This window comes from Microcaecilia unicolor, chromosome 1 (assembly GCF_901765095.1).
Source record: "Microcaecilia unicolor chromosome 1, aMicUni1.1, whole genome shotgun sequence".
NCBI lineage: Eukaryota > Metazoa > Chordata > Amphibia > Gymnophiona > Siphonopidae > Microcaecilia > Microcaecilia unicolor.
In genome coordinates this window covers 621,547,840-621,569,306 of record NC_044031.1, presented here as the reverse complement: position 1 = coordinate 621,569,306, position 21,467 = coordinate 621,547,840, and the positions used below count along the sequence as shown (strand labels likewise).

The 21,467-nt window shown below is 43.8% G+C and overlaps 1 protein-coding gene across 1 annotated transcript in view; it reads right to left on the bottom strand.

Annotated features, from left to right (window-relative positions):
• The window catches only part of LOC115460298 (microtubule-actin cross-linking factor 1-like), a 116,228-nt gene that overhangs the window by 81,439 nt on the left and 13,322 nt on the right, over window positions 1-21,467 (bottom strand). The window contains exons 6-7 of the mRNA XM_030190096.1: window positions 17,363-17,482; window positions 14,016-14,185 (exon numbers count right to left, since the gene is read on the bottom strand). Coding sequence (XP_030045956.1) covers window positions 14,016-14,185; window positions 17,363-17,482 — 290 coding nt within the window. The remainder of the gene's footprint in view (window positions 1-14,015; window positions 14,186-17,362; window positions 17,483-21,467) is intronic.

Sequence of the window (21,467 nt, the reverse complement as noted above, 5' to 3'; positions counted from 1 at the left end):
TCAGTGATTGCTCTGAAAGGATGGGCCAAACCCTGCTAAACATTTCTGCTAAAAAGTTGTTCTCCTAGACTGTTTTTATGAGTCTCTTAAGTTCCGTGTAGAAGGCAAAGGTTACCACCTTTTGTTCCTCTTCTTAATACTTTACCCTCATCACATAAGAAACATGCTGTACCCACATTATCTGTTTCTGTAAGGGGGAGTCATCAGACAACTCTAAGATAATACTTGAGTGTTGGCCAAATTTCAACCATGACCTTTGTGCTGGGATTGATACTCAGGGTATTCTTGAATTCCTCTCCTATGTCACCAATGGAGAAATTAAAGCTTAGCTGATAATGTTCTTCCCTTTAGTCCGTCAGACTATTCCAGAACTTGTGGGCAATGTTATGTCCATTGATCAGCAGGTGGAGATAGAGAATGCAGAACTGTGCTCCGCTCTATAAGTCATGTGTGCAGCTTCAGTGGTTCAGTATTTACATAATCAGTCATGTGTGCAGCTTCAGTGGTTCAGTATTTACATAATCAAGCAGTATGGAAGAGAAACCTAAAAAAACACAACTTTTATCCTTCATCATGAAACTTCAACATAGAAATCGAAGAACTTGAAGAACATAACCCTATAAGCAACCTTTGAAAAGAAAGCATGGAAGCACTGAGGAATGTCAACAGCAGCATAAGTTTGTCCTCTAGATCCAAACTGGCACTATTAAATTGAGCCAGGGCTTCTGGAATAGTCTGAAGGACTAAAGAACAGATATTTATCAAGTAAGCTAATTCTCCTTTCTTGTCATCCTTCTAGAACTTCTGGGATGTCTAAAAGCAATCCCTATGAAGGGTGGGGTGCGGCCACTGCCACTTCAAGAACTGAAACTCCAAATACTGCATCAACAAAAGTATGCATGGAGGGGCATAATCGACCAGAAACGCCCATCTCCATGGGCGTTAATGTCCGAGAACGGGTCCGTGAAGGGGCGGAGTGAACCGTATTTTTTAAAAAAAATAGACGCCCATGTTTTATTCGCCAAGGTGTGAGCTGGGCGTTTTTGCTTTTCACCGATAATGGAAAATGAAATCGCCCAGCTCAAAAACGAATAAATGCAAGGCATTTGTTCGTGGGAGGGGCCAGGATTCATAGTGCACTGGTCCCCCTCACATGCCAGGACACCAACCGGGCACCCTAGGGGGCACTTTTACAAAAACAAAAAAAAGGGAAAAGAGCTCCCAGGTGCATAGCACCCTTCCCTTGGGTGTTGAGCCCCCCAAATCCCCCTCAAAACCCACTGCCCACAAATCTACACCATTACTATAGCCCTAAGAGGTGAAGGGGGGCACCTACATGTGGGTACAGTGGGTTTGGGGGGGTTGGACGACTAGTAGCATTAAGCAGCACAATTGTAACAGGTAGGGGGGGGATGGGCCTGGGTCCACCTGCCTGACGTCCACTGCACCCCCTAACAACTGCTCCAGGGACCTGCATACTGCTGCTTGGGAGGAGGGTATGACATTTGAGGGTGAAAGTAAAAAGTTGTGAAACATCATTTTTTTGTGGTGGGAGGGGGTTAGTGACCACTGGGGGAGTCAGGGGAGGTCATCCCCGACTCCCTCTGGGGGTCATCTGGTCATTTAGGGCACTTTTTGGGGCCTTATTCGTCAAAAAACAGGGTCCAGGAAAAGTGTCCTAAATTCTAGCTACAAACGCATCCATTATCGGCGAAGGGCGCCCATCTCTGTTCGCCCGATAACCACGCCCCAGTTCCGCCTTCACCACGCCTCCGACACTCCCCCGTCAACTTTGTCCGCATCCGCGACGGAGTGCAGTTGAAAGCGTCCAAAGTTCGGCTTTCGATTATGCCGCTTTATTTGTTTTTGTGAGAAGAACGCCCATCTCCCGATTTAGGTCGGAACTTGGGCGTTATTCTCGTTCGATTATAAGCTGGATAGTCAACCATGTTGGCACCCTACAGATATTCACTGGCAAATCTGAAGTGGTCGCTGCCCAGGAAGTGGCAGCCTGTCTCATGGAGTGAGCTCACAAGCCTGAGAGTAACTCTTTACATGATAACATGTAAGCAGAAGAAATAGCTTCCTTCAATTACCCCGCAATTGTGGGCTTAGAAGCCACATGACCCTTCCGTGTTTGCCAAAAAGAACAAAGAGCCAATCAGACCTCCGAAACTCATTGGTTTCTTTCACATCCAACAAAATCCTCCTTGTGGAAGGAGGGAAGGTCAATCAACTGACTAACATGGAAGGTGGAAACCACCTTGGGTAGAAAGGAAGGAACCAGTAGCAGAGAAACCCCTGCCTCCGTAAAATGTAAGAAGCAGTCTTGACAAGAGACAGCCTGAATTTTCGAAATGCGCCTAGCTAAGGTGATTGCCACCTGAAACATGGTCTTAAAAGAAATGTCCTTGGGATGCCTTTCACATGGGCTTTGAAGAGCCAGAGCCCTGAAGACTAAATTGAGATTCCATTCAACACTGACCAGATAAATGGGAGGTCTAAGGCAGCTAACTCCCTTCAAGAAGTGAACATCTGGATGAGCTGTCAAAGAAAAGTTTTGCAACTGGCCCCTGAAGCATGCTAGGGCCACAACCTGTACCTTCAGGGAACTAAGAGCCAGATCCCTTTGAAGACCACACTGAAGAAATGCCAAGATGTGGGCAATAGAGGAAGAGAAAGGCAAAATAGCTCTCTCGGAACACCAACCTTCAAATGTCCATAAAATTCTGGAATATGCCGTGGAGGTAGAGTGCTTTCATGTTTGAAGCAATGTCATAACTACAGACTCAGAATAACCTTTGCACCTTACTCTTGATCTTTCAATGGCCAAGCCATAATACCAAAGGAGGTTGGATTCTCCATTAGAACCAGACCCTGAAGGAACAATCCCAGGATTGAGGGAGCTTGAGTAGCCAATCAAGAGGCAGATCAGGTCTGCATACCACGGTCATCTTTGCCAATCTGGAGCCACCAGGATCACCTGATCGGGATATGATATCTCCCTCAGTCTACCATGGGCCAAATTTGAAGTAGAGCATCAAGACACTGTGAGGCCACCTCTCTCTCTCTCTCTGGTGGCTGAAGAAGTTGGCAATCTTGGCATTCTATCTGGTGGCTATCTAGTCCAGGACTGGAGGGCCCCGCCAATTTACGATGAGCTGGAAAGCATTGTCAGATAAATCCCATGCTCCTGGATACTGTCAATTCCTGCTGAAGAAATCTGTTTACACGTTCAGATTTCTGGCAATATGGGGCTACTAAGAGACTGATCAGATACTTCTTCTCCACCCAGCAAAACAGCATGCTGGATTCCTCAGCAACTTGCCGACTGAGTTCCCCCATTTGCTGACATAGTTCACTGCCATGGCACTGTCTGAGAATACTCTTACCAAACGACTGATCAGATGAAGAACAAAATCCAGCAAGGCCTGTCAAATTGCCCTGAGTTCGAGGAGATTTCTGGACCAGCTTGACTCTGCTCTCAACCACATTCCTGAGCTAGATGAGACTGGAAATGTGCTCCCCAGCCAGACAGACTGGCTCTGTGGTGACAATCTCCCAATTCACAATCAGAAATTGAACCCTCTTGTACAGATTCTCTAAAGAAAACCAGCATACCATGCTGCATCTGGTTGACGGTATCCATGGCAAGCACCAGTTATAATTGTGTTAGACTGGGATCCTGCAACTGAGAAGAGAATCCTGGAGAAGGCAAATATGTGTTCTTGCCCAAGGAACTACTTCTAAGGTCATTTTCATCAAGCCTAGCACTTGAACATAGTCCCAAGCATTGGGACTGCTCTGCCAAAGGAGAAGCTGTATTTGCAATTGTAGTTTCAACTGATCTTCTCTTGCTTTGTATCAAAGAGGATTTGGACATACTCCAGAGTCTGTGACAGAACCAGCTTGCTCTTCCCCAAAGTTTATCACCCAGCCCAACAACTGGAACAGGCCAATGACTACGGAAGTTGTCTTCTCACTGTCTTAGAAGGAAGATGCTCTGATAAGCCAATTGTCCAGGTAAGGATGCCCTCTAATGCCTTGATGCCAAAGGTAAGCTGCTACCTCTACCATGACTTTGGAAAAGGTTTCTGGTGCTATAGCTAAACCAAAAGGCATTGCCTTGAACTAAAAGTGGTGTCCCAGAACTGCAAATCTTAAGAATTTTTGATGAAGAAGCCAAATCAGAATGTGAAAATATGCATCTTTGAGGTCCACAGCAGTCAGATATACTGCCACTCATACAGAAGCAATGACCAAGTGCAAGGTTTCCATTTGAAAGTGGGACACGTGTTGGCATAGATTGAGCTTCTTGAGGTCAAGAACTAGTCAAAATGAGCCCTCTTTCTTGGGTACTATGAAGTAGATAGAGTACCTTCCTGCCTTTGCTCTACCCAAGGGACAGGTGCTATAGCCTTCAGAGGTAGAAGGGAATCTAAAGTGGATTGCACCGCGGCCCATTTGGCTATCAACAGAGGGGTTCCAAGAAGAGATGAATACTGGGCAGCAAAATTCTAGTTTATAACCATCTTTTATAACGTCCAAGACTACTGGTTTGACATGACTCTGGTTCACTCCCTGAGAAACCTGTGAAGATGACCTCCCACAGCTACTGCCACAGAGTGAACCTGTGGGAGCTACAGGCAGTATTGAATACCTGTCCTGTTTGGGAATCTGACTTTCTGTCAGAACAAAAGGAGGGCTGCCTGTCCTGAAACTGAGGTTATTGACTATATTGCTGGCACTCTAGATGATAACATTTGCAGTCTCAGAATTTTTTTTTTACTTTCTCTTTATCAAACATTTCAACAAATTTATAAGCAAAAAATACTTGCATTAGAAAATATGGATAACATCCCTAGCAACATCATTAAAGAAAACATTCTGCAGGGGTGTCCCATGTATCACCTTTTGTGTACTGAGGCCTTTGAACCAAACTCTGACTAGGCCAGGAACCATCTTTTTAGGACAATACTGCCTGCCAACAAGACACTGGCATTACAGAGAGCATCTGCACTTCATCTTTGGGTGTGAAGTTGGTAACAAGACAAATTTACACTGAAACAAGTATGAGATAATCCAGAGGTCAATATTCCATCCTCATTCTTCTTGATCTTTCCGCTGCTTTTGACACTGTCGATCACAGCATACTTCTTGATACCCTGTCCTCACTTGGATTCCAGGGCTCTGTCCTTTCCTGGTTCTCTTCCTACCTCTCCCTCCGCACCTTTAGTGTTCACTCTGGTGGATCCTCTTCTACTTCTATCCCTCTGCCTGTCGGCGTACCTCAGGGTTCTGTTCTTGGTCCCCTCCTCTTTTCTATCTACACTTCTTCCCTTGGTTCATTAATCTCATCCCATGGCTTTTCCTACCATCTCTATGCTGATGACTCCCAAATCTACCTTTCTACCCCTGATATCTCACCTTGCATCCAAACCAAAGTTTCAGCGTGCTTGTCTGACATTGCTGCCTGGATGTCTCAACGCCACCTGAAATTAAATATGACCAAAACCGAGCTTCTCATTTTCCCCCCCAAACCCACCTCCCCGCTCCCCCCGTTTCTATTTCTGTTGATGGCTCTCTCATTCTCCCTGTCTCCTCAGCTCGAAACCTTGGGGTCATCTTTGACTCTTCTCTCTCCTTCTCTGCTCATATCCAGCAGACCGCCAAGACCTGTCGTTTCTTTCTTTACAACATCAGTAAAATCCGCCCCTTTCTTTCCGAGCACTCTACCAAAACCCTCATCCACACCCTTGTCACCTCTCGTTTAGACTACTGCAATCTGCTTCTTGCTGGCCTCCCACTTAGTCACCTCTCCCCTCTCCAGTCGGTTCAAACCTCTGCTGCCCGTCTCATCTTCCGCCAGTGTCACTTTACTCATACTACCCCTCTCCTCAAGACCCTTCACTGGCTCCCTATCCGTTTTCGCATCCTGTTCAAACTTCTTCTACTAACCTATAAATGTATTCACTCTGCTGCTCCCCAGTATCTCTCCACACTCGTCCTTCCCTACACCCCTTCCCGTGCACTCCGCTCCATGGATAAAGCCTTCTTATCTGTTCCCTTCTCCACTACTGCCAACTCCAGACTTCGCGCCTTCTGTCTCGCTGCACCCCACGCCTGGAATAAACTTCCTGAGCCCCTACGTCTTGCCCCATCCTTGGCCACCTTTAAATCTAAACTGAAAGCCCACCTCTTTAACATTGCTTTTGACTCGTAACCACTCGCCTCCACCTACCCTCCTCTCTTCCTTCCCGTTCACATTAATTGATTTGATTTGCTTACTTTATTTATTTTTTGTCTATTAGATTGTAAGCTCTTTGAGCAGGGACTGTCTTTCTTCTATGTTTGTGCAGCGCTGCGTATGCCTTGTAGCGCTATAGAAATGCTAAATAGTAGTAGTAGTAGTAGTTGTAGGCCTCCTTGGTCGGTGCCAGCACTTGCAGGAAGTCTGTCTGAATCAACTATGGACATCATTGTTCTCCATTTCGTCTGGTGGACAGAAGGAATGCATGACCTTATTGGGCCAAAACAGTCACCTAAGGACAGTGGACAGATGTTTGTCTATTAAAATTTGTAATATGCTGCCACTTCTATAAGAAGATTGCAGCAGTTCACAGTAAAATAAAAACTGAAACAGAAAAGAACTCCATAAACCAATAGGACAGAAACATTCATACTAGAGCAAACACACAATCAAATAGCCCAACTGAATAAGCAACCGGTGGCTAGCAACCCGCACTAAGTGATTGGCGGTGAAAAACCAAAAGCAAGAGAGAAAAAGTGGGTTTTCAAAAGAACTTTAAAGCGCAAAAAAGGATACTTCCGAGTGCAGAACCAAAGGAAGATTGTTCCAGAGTTTAGGTGCCAGAAAGTAAATGTAGTGTGACAAGTAGTATCTCTGTGCCTTCTAAGTACTGAGCCTCTCTGTATAACATCATTATAGAGAAGTGTAAGCTTATAATTACAGCTTCTAACCTTATGCAAGAGACCAGCTATCAGTGCTGGCATGATCTGTAACTGTTATTCCTGCACTAACAGATGTTTACTGGTAGGCTAACTGTAAGCAGCTGGAGCCAAAGGAAAGAATCCGGCCTTTCATCCAAAGAGATCCTGCTACAAAAGCAAGTGACTTGTCATGGTGAGAAATCGGGGTTCATTCCTATAGTTTGGGGTATAGATAGTTACTATTTCTAGTCTGCCAAAGGCTGTGTTAGTTCAGGGGTATGGTTTACTAGCTGGACATATTTGGTTTTTAGTATTCTCTTCTCAGGAATAATTCTTAGTACTGTACCAGAATATATATATGCAGATTTCTATTATTGTGTAATTCTTAGGCATATTTGTGTATTCCTAGCAGTATTTATTTATGTGCTTGCCATTGCGCTAATTATTATTATTATATAATAAACATATTCACTTATTGCATTGACATTGTAAGTAGTATACTATACCACACTTTGTATTGTTTTTTTGAGTATTTTTACTGTTGTAATTGTCCATTGCTCATGTTTGACCTATTCTTAATGTACACCACCTTGAATGAATTCCTTCAAAAAGGTGGTACAGTGCAATCCGCTTAAGTGCAAGGGTCTGAGACCAAAGAAATACATGCAGTTAACCGGAGTGTGCACTTAACCGTTGTGATCCAAAGAAGCTTGACATCTGATAAACATATGTACAGTACTGTTTATTATACGTACAGTATACAGTCTCCGTTAACTGACGTTATACAGTCTCCGTTAACTGATGTTAGGCTTACTTGAAGTAATCAGTCATAGTCCTTTGTACACTCTTGTGTCTGTGTTGGAGGCAAAAACACATAGTAAAAGAAGTTTTAGGTATATTAAAAGCAAGAAAATGTCAAAAGCATCGGTTGGATTGCTAGATGGGTAAAAGAGGCACTTGGGGAAGATAAAGCCATAGCGGAGAGATTAAATGAATTCTTTGCTTCGGTCTTCACCAAGAAAGATTTGAGAGAGATACCGGTACCAGAAATGTTATTCAAAGCTGATGAATCAGAGAAACTGAATGAAATCTCCATAAACCGGGAAGATGTAATGGTGCAATTTGACAAATTGAGGAGTAGCAAATCTCCTGGACCGGAAGGTATTCATCCCAGAGTACTGATAGAACTGAAAGTTGTACTTGCGGAACTATTGTTAGTAATAAGTAATTTATCTTTAAAATCAAGCACGGTACCAGAAGATTGGAGGGTGGTTAATGTAACACTGATTTTTAAGAAAAGGTTCCAGAGGTGATCAGGGAAATTATAGACTGGTGAGTCTGACATTGGTGCCGGGCAAAATGGTGGCGACTATTATAAAGAACAAAATTACAGAGCATATTCAAAAGCATGGATTAATGACACAAAACCAACATGGATTCAGTGAAGGGAAATCTTGTCTCACCAATCTATTACATTTCTTTGAAGGGGTGAACAAACATGTGGATAAAAGTGAGCCGGTCGATATTGTGTATCTAGATTTTCAGAAGGCGTTTGACAAAGTACCTCATGAAAGACTCCAGAGGAAATTGGAGAGTCATGGGATAAGAGGTAGTGTCTTATTGTGGATTAAAAACTAGTTAAAAGATAGAAAACAGAGAGTAGGGTTAAATGGTTAGTATTCTCAATAGAGAAGGGTAGATAGTGGGGTTTCCCAGGGGTCTGTGCTGGGTTCGTTGCTTTTTAACATATTTATAAATGATCTAGACATGGGAGTAACTAGTCAGGTAATTAAATTTGCTGACCACACAAAGTTATTCAGAGTTGTTCAATCACAAGAGGATTGTGAAAACTTACAAGAGGACCTTATGAGATTGGGCATCTAAATGGTAGATGATGTTTAATGTGAGTAAGTGCAAAGTGATGAAAGAGGAATCCGAATTATAGCTACATAATGCAAGGTTCCACATTAGGAGTCACTGACCAGGAAAGGGATCTAGGCGTCATCGTTGATGATACGTTCAAACCATCTGTTCAGTGTCCGCTGGCGGCTAAGAAAGCACATAGAATGTTAGGTATTATTAGGAAATGAATGGAAAACAAAAATGAGGATGTTATAATGCCTTTGTATTGCTCCATGGTGCAACAACACCTCGAATAGTGTTCAATTCTGGTCACCATATCTCAAAAAAGATATAGTGGAATTAGGAAAGGTACAGAGAAGGATGACAAAAATGAAAAAGTGGATGGGACATCTTCCTTATGAGGAAAGGCTAAAGTGGCTAGGGCTCTTCAGCTTGGAGAAAAGACGGCTGAGGGGAGATATGATAGAGGTCTATAAAACAATGAGTGGAGTGGAATGGGTAGACATGAATCGCTTGTTTACTCTTTCCAAAAATACTAGGACTAGGAGGCACACAACGAAGCTACAAAGTAGTAAATTTAAAATGAATCAGAGAAAATATCTGTTCACTCAACGTGTAATTAAACTCTGGAATTTGTTGCCAGAGAATGTAGTAAAAGCAATTAGCTTAGTTGAGTTTAAAAAAGATTTGAATGGCTTCCTAAAGGAAAAGTCCATAGACCATTATTAAAATGGACTTGGGGAAAATCCACTGCTTATTTCTAGGATGAGCAGCATAAAATGTATTGTACTGTTTTGGGATCTTGCCAGGTACTTATGACCTGGATTGGCCACTGCTGGAAACAGGATGCTGGGCTTGATGGACCTTTGATCTGTCCCAGTATGGCAATACTTATGTAATTACTTATGTAAACCATTCTGCCTCGCCTCACCCTATGCCTGGAACAACCTTCCTGAGCCCCTATGTCAAGCCCCCTCCCTGCCCATCTTCAAGTCTCTGCTTAAAGCACACCTCTTCAATGCTGCCTTCGGCACCTAACTCTTACCTTCAGGATATCCGGACTGCCCCAAATTGACTGCCCCCATCGTATCATCTACTCACTTGTCCTTTAGATTATAAGCTCTTTGAGCAGGGCCTGTCCTTTTATGTTAAATTGTACAGCGCTGCGTAACCCTAGTAGCGCTTTAGAAATGTTAAGTAGTAGTAGTAAAGGCTCCTTTTACAAAGCTGCGCTAGCAATTCTGGCACAGCAAATTACATTTGCCACGTGGGAATCACTAGCGTAGCTTTGTAAAAGGAAGGGGAAGGGAAATGATATACTGCTTTTCTGTGGTATTTTGCAACTACATTCAAAGTGGTTTACATATATACAGGTACTTATTTTGTACCTGGGGCAATGGAGGGTTAAGTGACTTGCCCACAGTCACAAGAGCTGCAGTGGGAATTGACCCCAGTTCCCCAGGATCAAAGTCCACTGCACTAACCACTAAACTACTCCTCCAGCAGCCCTAAGTTTTTATCAGACTCAAACACAAATGAAACTAAGGGGTCTGTTTATTAGGCCTTGCTTGCGGCTTCCGCGCGGCATTGCTGACACAGCCCATTCAAAGTGAATGAGCTGTGTTGGCATTAACACACAGCCAGCCACTCTAGCTGCTTAGTAAACCCCAGCGTAAGAGTGTAGCATGGGACTCTACTATTTCTTAAGATGTCTCTATAAATTCGGTTATCTTCAAACTGTCTGGAGATACATGATCTAATCCTACATTAGTAACATAGTAGATGACGGCAGAAAAAGACCTGCACGGTCCATCCAGTCTGCCCAACAAGATAAACTCATATGTGCTACTTTTTGTGTATACCTTACCTTGATTTGTATCTGTCATTTTCAGGGAACAGATCGTATAAGTCTGCCCAGCACTATCCCTGCCTCCCAACCACCGGCTCTGGCACAGACCGTATAAGTCTGCCCAGCACTATCCCCGCCTCCCAACCAGGCCCGCCTCCCACCACCGGCTCTGCCACCCAATCTCGGCTAAGCTTCTGAGGATCCATTCCCTCGGAACAGGATTCCTTTATGTTTATCCCATGCATGTTTGAATTCCGTTACAGTTTTCCTCTCTTTATTATTATACATCTTCTCAATCTTTGGAATCCTTGGTCGCCCTCCCACTTTTACCTCATTGAACCCCCTTGCCAGTCAGGTCCCCAGGATATCCACAATGAATATGCATGAAGAGACCTGCATATAACAAAGGCAGTTTATGCAAATCAATGTCATGCATATTCACCGTGGATATCCCGAAAACCTGACTGGCAAGGGGGTACCCCAGGATTGACTTGGGAAACACTGCCCTATTCTATGAAGGGAACTTAGGCATCTACTTTCCTTTATAGAATACTCGCATATAAGAATAAATGCATGCATAGAAGTTGTGTGCGCACCTAAGTGCATCTATGACCTCTGAACTGTACTCTTATTCTACTGAAGAATTTGGGTACCTTCATGTTGAGATGGGATATCTAAGATCTAGAAATCAAAGTTCCCCATCTTTCCGTGACCAGACGGAATATTTCTGTCAATAGCTCCCATTCTCCTGGGTCCATTAACGCTCAAGTAATCCACCTGAATATTCAATAATCCCATAATGTGTGCTGCAAATATCTGAAGTGTTTTTATGCCTACTGAAACAACAGACAAGGCTCTATTGCCACGTTGGTGCTTTGAGTTCCTCCCTGCTTGTTTATATAGGCCACTGTCATGACATTGTCCAACAGGATCTGCACCAGCTTCCCTGTCAGAATGGACTGAAAGGCTTGTAGCGCCTTGCGGACTGTCCTAAATTACTAACAACTGATTGACCAAAGAGATTCCGTCTTGCTTCCAAAACCCTCAAACATTAGATGTCACATCTGTAGATATCATAGTTTGCTGTTTTTTTTAATGGTAGCTTGTAGATCTTATTTATTGGAGGTAAGGAGTCATGGGACATCTGTAGTACTTCAATCAAATATTTTTTTTATATAATTCAACAAATCAACCTTAGGAAAATTCAAAAACCTAAGGTTGAAAGCCCTTACATGATTTCTACTTGCTCCAATTTGTATCGAGTGTCTATAGAGGTCTTAATTTAACTTGAACTTCCTTATTCTCCGTTATACTACCCTCAATTCCCTTGATCTTCCTCAAATTCTCTTCTACAGTGGTTTCAACTTTTAAAACTCGTGCAGACACAGACGCAAGGGTGATCTCAGAACCAGTCTCCACACCTCCAATGGCATAAAGGTCCAAGTATCCACTAGGACCTCCGGCTGTAATGAGCCTCCCACCAGTTTGTCTCCTCTCAGATCCCGTCTGGCTAGGAACACTGCCTTCACCTTCCCTCGGGGCTTCGAATGCTCCAGAACAGTTTGCTCCATTATTATCCACAGACACCACCTTTGCTTCAGTCGCACCCACAGGAGTAGGAGAACTAAGCTCCAAAGGTTGGGGAGGCATTCGGGCAGGCAGCTGAGTGAAACACTCTCCTTGAGTCCCACCGACACTGTGTGTCTCGTTCCTGAAAAGTAACTCCATAGCGTAAAATCAATGCTTCACCAGGCAGGGGAGTAGTAGGTAAGGTTGCCATTACATTCCCTATTCTTTTCAGCATCTAGGCAATAGTTATGCGGCAAGACTTGGAACACAAGCAAGGAGTAGCCGGCCTTAGGTCATACACCGTTGGCCATCTTGGATCCTTCCCCACCGATTTGGAGTCTCAGAACTTTGAACAGAGAGTATAGCAGAAGAACAGGAGGAAGGTTTAGGCTTTTCTTCTGGCAGTGACAAAGGTCCTTAACTAAGTTTGCTGAGATCTTCCTTAAACAGTTACTTGCCTCTAAATGGCAGTCTAACTAGCTAAGATTTGGAGGCTGAATCCATGGACCAATTCCTTAGCCACAGTTGTGCTGTAAAATCTAATGACATACATTTAGCCAGTGTGCAAACCAAATCATAAAAGGGAGTAGGATTAGCATATTTGGCAGATGCCAAGTATAAGACATGCAAGTGCTGGAACCTTCTGTTCTAACGCCTGAGAAATGGGACTTCTGATGCCACATAAGACATGTCCTTGCCAGAAAGGAACTATAAATAGTCACTTCAAGACCATGTGATGCCACCTGAAAGATTGCTTTAATGCATTTTCAGCCTAATGGCCGTGGAGATCTTTAATTCCTCCTTCCACCAGAAAAGTATTTTTCTTGGTCACTGCTGTAACTAGGGAATCCACCCTGGGAAACTGGAGCTTCTCCTTTTTTCAGGCACTAAAGGATAAAGGCGCTCCTATAGCTCCTCCAACTTTAAATTCCACATCTGAGGAAAGCCATTCTGCTGAAATCTGATCTTGGATATCTGGATGCATGGGGATCACTTTAAAGGGGTCCCTGAGTCTCCCATAATTGAAGTGCTCTGGGACATATTAGAGGAGACTGAAGGGTCTGCAATAGAGAGAACCTTCAGGGTCACAGAAACTGGCATAGCCATTTCCTCCTTATGAAACAAGCAAAGCACCTTTGGGTCATCCCTGTCCTCAAAAGGAAGTTCACCCTCCTCTAGTGCTTCCTGCAGAGAAGGTGCTTGAGAAGCCACTGGGGCCCGGCCTGAGAAGACTGGAGACTGAACAGAATCAGAATCCAGCAGCTCTGTGGGATCCAAACAGACCTGTTTAGATGCAATGAGATTTAGAGGGAGGGGGACTTCTTGATATGATTCCAAATTATGCTACTCCCCTCCCTTTTTTTTTGCTCAACTGGGAGCCAGTTGACCAACTGACCAGGATCAAATTCCAAAACCTGGAGCTGCAAAGCAGATACACCCACCTGCTGGAGATAGAAAAATATTGAATTGCCTGGAGCTGTACATAGGACTTAAAGAGCACAGCACAATTCTGTATTCTCTATCTCCACTTGCTGATCAATGGACATAGTATTACACACAAGTTCTGGAATAGTCAGAAGGATGACGAGGAAAAAAAGATTTTAAATAGAACTGGCCCCACCTAGCCCTATAAAACCACACTGAGGGAAGAGTGTGAGGGTTGGAGGGTGGAGATTATGGAAAAGACAGGGGAATGAGAGAGCAGAGGGGGTTGAGAACTGGTAGATGGGGAATGGATTCAAAAGCAGAGACAACAGATGGGGAGAGAGAGGGAGGGGCTCACCTTTCTGTAGATTTCCAGCAGACCAGGTCCCATTTCTCCTTCAGTTCTCCCAGTAATTCATCCAGTTTTTGTACATCCTCAGAAAGTTGGGCCTTCTCGCGCAGTGAGCGTCCATTTCGCAGAGTGGCTTCATATACAGGCCATTTGGAGCGCAGCACTTTTTGAAACTCCTAAAAGGATGGACAGAGAAATGAGAAAGGAGGATGAAAATGGAGAAGAGAAATTCGACTAGCTATTGTGGCTTTTCAGGCCATATTGACCAGACACATCATACATGTTCAGACAGACAATCAAGTAGCCATGTATTATGTAAACAAGAAGGGAGGTATGGACTCTCACCTTCTTTATCACGAAGCAGTCCAACTGTGGAACCTTGTACTAATTCTACAGCCCACTGTGGAAGCTTCTTATCTACCAGGACATCTGAATACTCTCGCAGACTCTTTAAGCAGAAAGTTATGTCCACACAAATTGTTACATAGTCAAACAGACCACCAACCAACATTCCATGGTACTTGATCTTGAACAGAAACTGAATAAGGGAAACGTTAAATTCTAAATGGTTATGTAACATGTCTAACCGAATGTAACTGTAAGCCTCATTGAACCAACAACTAGATTGGAAAATGTGGGGTACAAATGCAGAAATTAATTACAAAATTAAAAAAGATAAAAAATAAATGAATCAAGACCACAATTATACAATCTCTGTTCAAAAAGTGGGGTCATCCTTGCATAGACCTCTTCACGTCCCCACTGAATGCAAAGTGTCGCAAATACTGCTCACAGTGGCCCAGTCAGAAAAGGGTAGCGTCGGACGCATTCCATTTGCAGAGAGATTAGGGTCTTCTATATGGATATCCTCCAATTCCTCTCATTGCAAAGTCTCTTCACAAGATTATCAAGGACTCGGCACACATGATTCTCATTACCCCATATTGGCCGCGTCAAGCGTGGTTCCCAATAGTTCTCTCTCTGTCTCAGTGTCCTGTAATCCACTTGACAACAGTACCAGATCCAATTACTCAGGACCATGGAAATCTGCAACATCCTGATCTAAGTACACTCAACCTCACAGCGTGGCTCATCAAACAGACCTCAAGATGACTACCATCTTCTCTCTGGAAGTGCTTACCATCCCTATAGTGGCACAAAAAGATTCCACGAAGTGATCTTATGTTTCTAAATGGCACTGTTTTTCTTCCTGATGTAAAGCACATAGTTACAACCTGTCACTTGTACCATCTCTCAGCTTTTAGACTATTTATGACATCTCTCGAATTCTGGATTGGCATTTTATCAGTAAAGGTTCATTTGGCTGCTCCCTCTCTATTTCATGACACCATTGATGATCTCACCATTGTTCAACATCCTATCATCAAATGCTTTACGCAAGGCTCTCTTCATTTATATCCTCCTGTTCGCCCTCCAGTGGTGGCTTGGGATCTTGATCTTGTCTTAAATGCATTGATGTCCACTCCCTTGGAGACAGTTGACTTAAATGACATTGCTTTTGCTCCCTATTGCTTCAGATTGCTGTATTGGTGAGATTCAGGCTCTTGCCTATTATTCTTTTTACACTCAAATATTGCATGACAAGGTGCTTCTATATACCCATCCCAAATTCTTGCCTAAAATGGTCTCACCTTTCCACCTCAACCAGACAATTATGCTACCAGTCTTCTACCCTCCTCCTCATTATTATGAAGACCAAGTGGAATTATCATAGTGCTTCAGATTTACTTACAATGCACCCACCTTTCTGACCGCCCATCACAATTATTTATTTCATTACATAGCACACATCATCCACAATCAGTCATGAAGTGTACTGGATTGCAAATTGTATATGTTTTTTGCTATGAACAATCAGGAATTTTAGATCCTAGTAGCATTCTCCATGTCATAACTAATCGTCTCAGGGCGATGTCAACCACCAAAGCTCAGCTACAGCGAACTGCTCCACTTGACATCTGCAAAGCAGCTACTTGGACAACTTTGCATACATTTACAAAGCATTACTGCATCGATGCTGCATCATCAATTGATTCAGCTTTTGGGAGAGCTCTTGTGAGGCATCAACTCACCTCCTCCTCCAACTCCAGGTAACAGTCCTTTTTTCATTATATCCATTCTGTTTATCTAATATATATTTTGGACTGTTCCCTGTCATAGCTTGGGAGTCTTCAGCTGTGTGGCAAGATGATCATATTGTCCATGGAGAAAAGTAGTTGCTTACCTATATCGATAGTTCTCCTTGGACAGTTGATCATCTAGCCATACAGACCTGCTCTCCCACCCAAAGTTGCCACCATCTTTCTGATCAACTGAAGCGGGAGGGGTGAGTGAACAGTATATACAGTAGCTATCAGTGGTGGGAATACAGGGACATGCGCAGAAAGCTCTTTAGAGTTTTTCTGTGCTTTAGAAAGGCCATGTCAGCAATAGCGGCATGATGTCACTTCAGCTGTGTGGTTAGACAATCAACTGTCCAAGGAGAACTACCATTACAGGGAAGCAACTATTTTTTTCTACTTCCTTGAACTCTGCACTTTATTTATAGCCCTGCAAGGGGGTGCTGACTGATGACTTCACATCCTGCCTAGGTATATAAGGAAGCTCTTGACTCTCAACCAGTGCCTAGGCAACAGGCTTCCTGGTATCTTGCAGACTTCAGTGTGCATTGCCATATTCCAGTGTTCCTGCCTTGTCTGTTCCAGCATTCCTGCCTTACCCTGCTCTAACATTCCAGCCAACTTGTGCCGGCTCTGCCTTGTTCCTTCCTTGCCCTGTTCTGTTGTTCCTGCCTTGCCTTGTTCTAGTTTTCCTTCCTGTCTGTTACTGCCATGCCTTGCTCCATTCTGCTGCTTTCCACTATGCAAGGGCTCTTGTAAGAGCCACCTGCTGACCTCTGGCCTGTTCCTGATCTCGTCTGCTTGCTGCCTGTCTTGACCGTTGGTATGCTCCTGACCTTACCTGTTTAGACCCAGGTCCTGTTCCAGTTTGTGTCTCCCTGTGGTCTATCCTGGATTTTGTCTGGCATTGTACCAACCTCACTACTGCCAAAGGGTTCACGTCCCTCAAACCGTGACAGGAAAGAGAAAGAGGGGATCTAGGGGAATGGCTGTATAAGTTGAACATTTGTACTTGGGTATTGTACAAGTTGCCTGTTCCACTCTATCTCAATAAAAATATTTGTACATAGTTAGGAAGGAGGAAAGAACTGAAACTACATGTTTCCAATCAATTTTCAGGTAAACATTGGTAACCCAGATGAGGTGTAAGAAGCAGCCTCCATTTTCTCAGGGAATAAGGCGGGGTGGGGTGGGGCTGGGACTCTTCCTTACCTTGTGATCCGCAAGCTGATGTTTGATATCCTCCTGGCTCTGAGATGAGTCCACATGTTTCTCCACGGTCAGTCCTACCTCCTCTATCCAATCCAAGAGGAGTCGCTGCGACTCACTGAACTAGAACACAGAATCAGAGAATATGATGACAGAAAAGGACCATAAAACCATCTGCTTGATCAACTTAGTTCTTGTTCCAAAACTTGTGACCTCAATTGATCTATGGCTTCCATTTCACTCACTCCACAGCTAAGGATCCTCTGTGCTTATCCTAGGCTTTATCCCTCCTTCCCCCACAGCTAAGGATCCTCTGTGCTTATCCCAAGCTTTATGCCTCACTCCCCTGCAAATAAGGATCCTCTGTGCTTATAACATAAAATAATAGTAGTATTTGTATACTGCTATAATCACAAAGTTCTAAGCAGTTCACAGCACTGCTTAGTGGAGGAGTGGCCTAGTGGTTAGGGTGATGGACTTTGGTCTTGGGGAACTGAGGAACTGAGTTTGATTCCCACTTCAGGCACAGGCAGCTCCTTGTGACTCTGGGCAAGTCACTTAACCCTCCAGTGCCCCATGTAAGCTGCATTGAGCCTGCCATGAGTGGGAAAGCACAGGGTACAAATGTAACAAAAAAAATTAAGACAGGACAATCTCCCAGGAATTACAATAAAACATAATACGCATAGACCCAATAATTTTTTTAAACAAAACAAACTTCTGGAAAAGATATGTTTTAAGTTTCCTCCTACATGATGCATACGAATCAGCTTGAGAAAAACAAGAAGAAAGTTGTTGCCACAGCTTAGGAGCCTGGTATGCCAACAATTAACCTCTTGCATCCTTTAACAGAAGGAAAACTAAAAGGAGAGCTATTGTTAATTTGCCGAGACCTAGACAAAGATGAGAACTGCACATTATCCAGCATATAATTTGGAACTGTACCATCTAAAATTTTAAATAAAATAACATGTAAACTTAAACCAGATCCTTGCTTCAATCTGTAGCCAATGCAATTTAAGGTACCTCTGTGCTTTTCCCAGGTTTTAGCCCTACTACTACTACTATTAAACATTTCTATAGCGCTACTATACTTGCGCAGCGCTGTACAAATGAACATGAAAAGACAGTCCCTGCTCGACAGAGCTTACAATCTAAATTGGACAGATGAACAGACAGCTAGGGGTGGGGAAATTGCAGTGGTAGGGGTGATAAGTGAGGGTGTTGAGTAAGAGAGTCATGGTTAGGAGTCAAAAGCAGTAGCAAAGAGGTGGGCTTTAAGCCTAGACTTGAAGACGGCCAGAGACTGAGCCTGACGTACTGGCTCAGGGAGTCTATTCCAGGCTTAGGGAGCAGCGAGATAGAAGGAACGGAGCCGGGAGTTAGCAGTGGGGGAGAAGGGGGACAACAGGAGACATTTACCCAGCGAACGGAGTTCACGGGAAGGAGTGTAGGGAGAGATGAGAGCGGAAAGGTACTGAGGAGCTGCAGAGTGGATGCACTTGTAGGTCAAAAGGAGAAGTTTGAACCGTATGCGGAAGCGGATAGGGAGCCAGTGAAGCAACTTGAGGAGAGGGCTAACGTGAGTGTAGCCCTCACAGCTAAGGATCCTTTGTGTTTATCCCAGGCTTTACCTCTCACTCTCCCACAGTTAAGGATCTTCTGTGATTATAGTAAGCTTTCTTGCATTTTTACTCTCTTTTGTTTCCAAAGTCTTTGGTAGGAGGATGTTACATATCTACCATCATTACATGAAGAAATATGATATGATTATAATGGATTAAATTTGACTAAATAACTTGAGAAAAACACTGTGGAAGACTACTGCACTACCATTTAACTTTCCAAAGGAAGAGTATTTTAAAATAAGGAAAATTTGAAAAAGAAAAATCTTAAAGGGGAAGTTGCAAAGGCTTGGGCATTGTTTGAAAATACCATTTTGTAAGCCCAAACCAGATATATTCCACACAGAATGGAGGAGTGGCCTAGTGGTTAGAGCACCTCTTGCAATCCAGAGGTGGCCGGTTCAAATCCCACTGCTGCTCCTTGTGATCTTGGGCAAGTCACTTAACCCTCCATTGCCTCAGATACAAACTTAGATTGTGAGCCCTCCTGGGACAGAGAAATATCCAGAGTACCTGTATGTAACTCACCTTGAGCTACTACTGAAAAAGGTGTGAGCAAAATCTAAATAAATTATGAAGGGCAGAAAGAAAGCCAAAGAACTGCTAGCTATGGTTAAAAGAATTTTTTTTTTTTTTCAAAACATGGAAAACTAGTCCAAATGAAGAAAATAGGAAAAAGCATAAGGACTGTCAAGTTAGGTGCAAAACATTAATCATGTAGATAAGAATAATAGAGTTTGGAAAGAAGCTTGCTGTAAAAGCAAAAACTCATAATAAAAAAACTTTTTAAAGTACATCCGAAGCAAGAAACTTATGAGGGAGTCAGCTGGACCATCATATGATCATCATATTACATTGCATTCTGGTCTTATATTCCGCCAATACCTTGTCAGTTCTAGGTGGATTACAACATTAAGAAGCTAGATCCACATTTCTAGAAATAACAATATTATAGAGCAAATAACTATAAAACTATAAAATTGCAACTGCAGTAGTTGGAACATAAGGACAGAGCCGGACGGACTTCTATAGTCTACGTCCCAGAAACAACAAAGACAGACTATAATCAAGTCTATAATATCACGTTCATTGTTGATTGAATCTAAAATTCAATGTGACTGTAGGGCAGACTAGTGGCGTTCCGAGGGGCGCTGACACCCAGGCGGATTGCTGATGCGCCCACCCCCCCCCCCCCCCGGGTGCAGCACCCCCCCCCCCCCCCGGGGAAGAGACACCTCCCAGTGAAAGAACCCCCCCCCCCCGGGTGCACGCCGCTGGGGGGGGGGGGTGCCGCGTGCCGGTCAGCATCATTGGTTTCCATGCTTCCTCTGCCCCGGAACAGGTTACTTCCTGTTCCAGGGCAGAGGGAGCATGGAAACCAATGACGCTGGCAGGCGCGCGGCACCCCCCCCCCCCCCACCGCCCCCCCCCCCCCCCCTTGGTACGCCACTGGGGCAGTCTGGATGGATCAGTCAGGTCTTTATCTGCTGTCACTTACTATGTTACTATAAGTTTAAATAAAAAAAGCATCAAGCATCACTAGATAAGCCAAATTTCTACAGAATCTTATAGCAGTGGGTAAGGACTTCCGAATTGCCACCATCTGATATGACAAAGAAGCAGGAAACTGTTTCACAGACTTCAACTTATAAACTAAAGGCTAGTGGTTTGAAATATTTCCTCACAGTTCTAAGCGTCTTGAGAAAATAAAAAGACTTCTTCACAAAAACCTGAGTATAGCTTATGCATAGACAACTGGATATCAAGTTCTGCTTCAAATATTTTTGACTGTAGTTCAACTGGAAGTTAATCAGATCCTCCTACCTTAAGAGTTTGGTGGAATTTAGGATCATTGGTAGGTCCTATCCATAAGAAGTTTGTTTTTTTTCTCGTACAGTGCATGTTCTGGGAGAGGCCACTACAGCAGAAACATGGAGAGGCTACTCCAGGCCCTAGTGGAAGGCCAGCAGCAGTTGCAGCAAGCAGTACAAAGTCAATGGGAGCACCAGCAAACCTCCCAAAGATCTCTGAAAGCCCAGCAGAGCTCCCTGACCCAGGTGACACAAGCCTTGCAATCTGCCAGGTTGCACCCTCCGGTTCCGGTTTTACCGAAGATGGTACCGGAGGATGACCAGGACTATTTCTTGACCAATTTCAAAAGACCTGCCCACCTTGCTGGTTGATCAGAAGTGTCATGGACAGCTTATCTAGGGAATGTACTGACCAGTAGCAGCCAGATGGCATTCCAAGATGTCAATCCTGGTGGGACGGCCACCTATGCAGAAGTAAACATCACCATTTTGGAAAGGGCGGGCTCTACCTAAGAGACCTACTAGCAGCACTTCCAGAAGGGTCCCTGCAAGTTAAAGAAAACCCCGAGAGTTTCTTTTGCCAACTCAAGGAGGTGGCTTGGAGATGGCTGCAACCAGAAGGAAAGACGGGCCAGAGATCACAAGAGTCATCTTCCTGGAAAGTTCCTTGAA